At 50.1% G+C, this 5,165-nt stretch overlaps 1 protein-coding gene across 1 annotated transcript in view; it reads right to left on the reverse strand.

Annotated features, from left to right (window-relative positions):
- Positions 1–851: 851 nt before the first annotated feature.
- The window catches only part of MAPK14 (mitogen-activated protein kinase 14), a gene marked incomplete at its 5' end in the record, with an annotated part of 16,628 nt that continues 12,314 nt past the window's right edge, over positions 852–5,165 (reverse strand). The window contains 4 exons of the mRNA XM_008948661.1: positions 852–1,387; positions 1,815–1,988; positions 2,301–2,379; positions 2,858–2,937. Coding sequence (XP_008946909.1) covers positions 1,320–1,387; positions 1,815–1,988; positions 2,301–2,379; positions 2,858–2,937 — 401 coding nt within the window. The remainder of the gene's footprint in view (positions 1,388–1,814; positions 1,989–2,300; positions 2,380–2,857; positions 2,938–5,165) is intronic.

The raw sequence follows: 5,165 nt of genomic DNA on the forward strand, positions 1-5,165 counted from the left end.
TATATATAAATATTTATATTTATAGCTATAGACAGTGAAAGGGAGATTGTGGCTTTATGCATGCTTATTTCTTTGCTTTGGATTCCAATACTTCTAAAAAAAAATTATTTTCAGGAAATAACTTAAATTCTGGCACAAGCTGCCTTAGTTGTTTCTTTGAAGACCCTTTTCTTACATCTGATCTCACAAGAAACCCCCAGTCCCGAGCTCTCCTCCTCTGAAGCCAGAATGGCAGCACACACAGGAAAAGGTGCATGTGTATGGGACATTTTCTCCTTCCCTCCCCAAACCCTCCAGAACAGCCAGGATTTCACCACGAGCTGCAGCACAAGAAGAAGGATGTTGTGATTCCATGGCACTGGCTGAGCTACTCAGCACAACAGTTCACTGATGGTTTCACTGCCCCAGCGCCATCCCCAAAACAAGTGACAGAAATCAAGCAGCTCTACATGCACACACAGCTACGACATGCAGGAACATCCCCCTCCAGGGAGCAACGTACACCAACGTGTGGCTAGCAAGAATCTCCCCCAGCCTCTGTCTCAGGGAGCTAATGCTGGCAAGCCTCACAACCAGAGGAGGGGAAAATAAGGGAATACCCAATGCAGGGGTAGAGGCTGTTGCCTCAGCAAGTTATTTCCTGATCACAGGGAGTTCGTGCCTGGCTATCTGGGAGCCTTCACCCTGAAAAACAGCAGGTCAGAGATTTCCACTCCAGACTTCCGTTCCCCTCTCTCCCCATTCATTTAAGGCACAAACATATTTACAGTTTCAAACAAAACCTTTCCACGTTCCCAGACTCAGACGTTTGGAGGCCTGTAGGCTGCCACACCAGGAAGGTCTGGGCGTAAATCAGCCAGCTGGCACTGAACAAGGACATCCCTCACCCCACCTTCAGTCCTGAAGAGAGCGCAGGACTCTGTAAAGGACTCTCTAAGCCTAGAAAACAACTTCCATTATTTTGAGGTTACTTAATTTGTAGAAGAATTGATAAATGGCAACGATTGTAACCCAACTCTACACGTCAGCTCGCCCACCCCGCCCCAGCAGCGCGAGCGTGGAGCACTGGAAGGACTGGGGAGTGGTCAGAGCAGCTCTTCAGAGGCTCGCCCCGGGCTGTACACAGAACACGAGAGCATGCAGCATGTTTACACAGACTCGGCTTTCCTCCCTCCCACCCCCTCCCCAATTCAACACACACAAAACCCCTCCACCAAGGAGAATATTGTTGTGACGAGGCACTTGAACGATAATTGGAGAGTCCCTGGGAAAGGCCTTCCCCTCACAGTGACGTGGGACGGACAGAAGAGAGCCGTTCCTCAGGACTCCATCTCCTCTTGGTCGAGCGGTGGTGGCACAAAGCTGATGACTTCGTCGTAAGTCAGGCCTGGAGGGAAGAGCATGAGAGAAATTTAATAGGTGGGACTGAAGACATCCCTCATGCAAGAAAACCTGTAATGATCCCAAAGGTTCCAACGCTATTTTAATCAAAACACGTGGTTTAATTAAGAGGAGGACAAGAATGGTTACACCACCCTCAGAGACTAATATACACAATAAAAGATATCTCCAGAGCCTTGAGATGTAAGTTTGAAAACAAAAACATGAGCAACTACCTGTGTCTGTATGCTCAGGGTGGTAATTAGTTAGCAGGGCCTATGCTAATTATGTGCACAGCACATGACAGATTCGCCCAGCATAAGGCCCTCAGAACGAGCAGCACGACCACCTTTGTATCCATCTCTCTTTGCCTCTACCAAGCTGAGCTGAACCCTGGACTGGGCCCCGAGGGAGGCGGGTTCCCCCAGACTCACTTTTCCACTCCTCGATCTCCAGCTCTCTGCTCTCAAAGGACTGGTCGTAGGGGTCTGCCACTGGCTCGTCGTCGGGGTCGTGGTACTGAGCGAAGTAGGCGTGAGCCAGCGCCTCCGCTGCAGTGATCCGCTTGTCCGTGTCCAGCACCAACATCTTCTCCAGCAAGTCCACAGCTGCAAAGGCACCCAGGCAGAAAGGGGCAGGGCTTTGACATCGTGAGCTGAGCGACACTGGCTTCTCAAACGTAACCTCGCGAAGCCCCAGCGTCCACGAGGAGGAATTTGCAGTTCCTCAGGACCCACCCACCATCCACAACTTCTTCCTCTCCTACCCTCAGCCCTCACATACTTTCTGAGCTTTGGAAACGGCACGTAGCTCTGCTCCGAGCTACTTCTGCGGTCAAACAGAGCTCTGGGAAGTCTTGGTGTCCCAGGACACGCCAGGCTCGGCCTCAGGAAGAGCAGGACAGTTAAAAGCAGCCTTACCTAGGGGATTGGCACCAATAAACACATTCTCAAAGTTCATTTTCGGCATGTAAGACAGAGACTGAATGTAGTTTCTTGCCTGTGGAAATAAATGCTCTGTTGAAGTCTAATACAATCCAGCCACCAAGACAAAGCACATCTCAATCATCCTGAAGGACCAGTTATTATGGTCTGTCTCCTTGCTTTGCCTCTCTCTATTTATTCCAACACTGACCCAGCCCATCAGCATCACCCCTTCCTTAACGGCCACTCAGGATAACAGAGGCAGAGCTGACGTTGCTGGGGGTTCGTGCAGGACTGAGAAGCAAAGAGGAGCTGCAGGAGCTGAGCGCCTCGAGTGTTGGCACGGCCGCCCAGCCAGCTCACACCCAGGCTCTGCAGAGCCTTGCAGCTCCGTGGTGGGGCACGTGCTCTCCACATCTCATTCAGGAGAAGCCTCTGGCCGCAGCGAGCCTCAGCCCACCCCACGCCGCACACGAGGACACCGCCTGTGGGAGCGGCGAGCGCTGCCAGGGGAGACCTGCCCTGCAAACCCCCCTCGCCTGCTCAGGTCTCACCTCGTGGCTGGGCATCCTGTTAATGAGATATGCAGGGGGTGTTCCCGTCAGACGCATGATCTGCTGAAGCTGGTTAATATCTTAAGTGCCTAGTCAAGGGCTTTGTTAAAAACAGTGCAAAAACCGTCTGAAACAGAAAAGAGCTGCACACCGCTCTGCAAACCGCAAGGCAAAAGCCAGACAGGCAGGGCCCACTGATTTTTTTCAAGTAATGATGATAAATTTAGCTGTTGCAGCAGTGAACACTTAAAACAACAGAGAATTACTGACCAGCTGGTAAGAGTGTCAGCACAGGAGGTATTTCTGTCCACCCTAAGCAGCATTACTGTATGACACGGTTCCGTTCGCGTCTCCCAATGGCTTTAAGCCACCAGAGTAGATCTTCCCTTTAGCTGAAGCTACTCCTCAAAAATTAGGGTTCCTAAGCTGCTGCAGCTACATACAGCCTCAGGAAAAGAAACGAAAATTGTATCCTCTGCACTGGTTACCAGCTTTTTTTTTTTTTTTTCTTGCTGCATAGAAAGTACTTGTGGTGCAAAGTGAAATGGGCTCACAACTGACACCTCCTTCTCAACAGCTTTGAATGCGCTTGGGTATGTGGGCGAGGTGACAGAAGGCAATAAATGCAAAATTAGCAAAACATTAGCATTGCATAAGAGAGAGTTAGCTGATGGCAGTGAGCAGACGGAGAAAGGAAGAGCAAGTCATGCAGCAGAAAACCAGAATTCCTCCCAGTGACACACTAAAGGCCCTCGAACACTTCCTGGCTTTGCTCTCTCCATACAGTGGAAAAAATTAGCAGCAACAGTACTTCACTGTGGGTTTTCCTTTTAAATAGACTCTGGATTTGGACCTGGCTAGGAGCAATTATTCTTTTTATTGTGCAATGTTAAAAAACCCCACTCACTTCAATCTTACGTATGCAAACTAATCTTTTGCTTAACCCACTCAACCTTTAAGCTTATCCCTCTCGCTAATCCCCTCTACTTCCAGACTCCCCTTCAGGTCAGTTCACAGGGCACCCAGAGCACCCATTCTGGCCTCTCCAGGGCTTGTTAGATCAGGGTGATATTCAGCAAGGTGACCAACTGATCCCAGCTTGCACCACACACCCACCTTCACCAAACAAAACTCAAGGCTAACCTCTTGCTTTGAATTTCCTGTCCCTGCCACATGAAAAGGAGCAGAAGCTGCAGCACAAAGTGACCTCCTCACTGCCCTCCATGGCACTGATCCCCAGCAGAGCGACTCCCTAAAGCTCGCTGCTGGGGAGCTCTACACCCTACACGTGGCTGAAAAGAGGCCACCCTTCAGAAAGGGCACTGCAGGAAGCTTTTTTGATTACCCTGATAAGAGAGCCCCACACAGCAACACCCCTTAAACACACACCCTGCAACCCGTGCTATCCTCAGCAGACCCAAAAGGCATTTTGGATTTTATGCTCCAAACCCAAAGATAGTGGCTGTGGTGTTTCAGAAATTAATCACACTACAGATGGGACCATGTGTGTTTACAGGATAACATGCTTGCTCCTGTTATGAAAGATCCCTGGGTAGGCAATCTGGAGAAATAATAATTGAGATGAGCCTCAAGATCTTAGCTGTGAAAAATGCTTCCCCAGCAGCACCTGATTGTAAGATATATCACGAAGTATAAACCCACAAATTGAAAGAAAAGTCACGAAGCAGTAAAAAATAAGAATACGGAAGGAAGAAATCATACCACAGGCAGAGGTAAGAGGAATAAAGATCAGATACACACAGTGTAAGAACTCAAAGCCATCCAAGAGCAGAGAATGACAAAGAAGTAACAGAAAATAAACCCCAACACATACTACAGGTAGACTACAGGAGGGCGACACACAGACTGGGGACTTCCGAGAGGCAGGGCAGATATTACAATCAAAGTGTAAACTCACAGACTCTGAGGAGATTTTCTTCAAAAGCTCAGGCCCTGGGGTTCCAACGAGTCTCAAAATGAGCTTCAACTGATCAATATCTAATGATGGACCATAAAGGAAAATGCTGGGACAAATCAAAATGAGAAGTGCAACACATCAGCCTGTTCCCGTCGGGAGTCGGCGCCTGCCGAGGCCGAGGCCTAGAAGCAATTTTGCAGGAGCTGCCTTCGTCCCTCTGGGGTGCCAGGGACACCCCCGGGCACTGCAGCTCCGTCTGCGTCGGATCCAGTGGCTCCTCCACCTGCCCCCAGCAGGCACGGAGCTGCTCGTGGCACCCTGCTCTGCTGGGGGCAGAGCCAGAGCTCCTGCCCCTCCAGCAAGGGGGCAGCTCACAGCACCCTGCTCTCC

The sequence above is a fragment of the Merops nubicus genome, unplaced genomic scaffold (genome assembly GCF_000691845.1).
Source record: "Merops nubicus isolate BGI_N331 unplaced genomic scaffold, ASM69184v1 scaffold18671, whole genome shotgun sequence".
Lineage (NCBI taxonomy): Eukaryota > Metazoa > Chordata > Aves > Coraciiformes > Meropidae > Merops > Merops nubicus.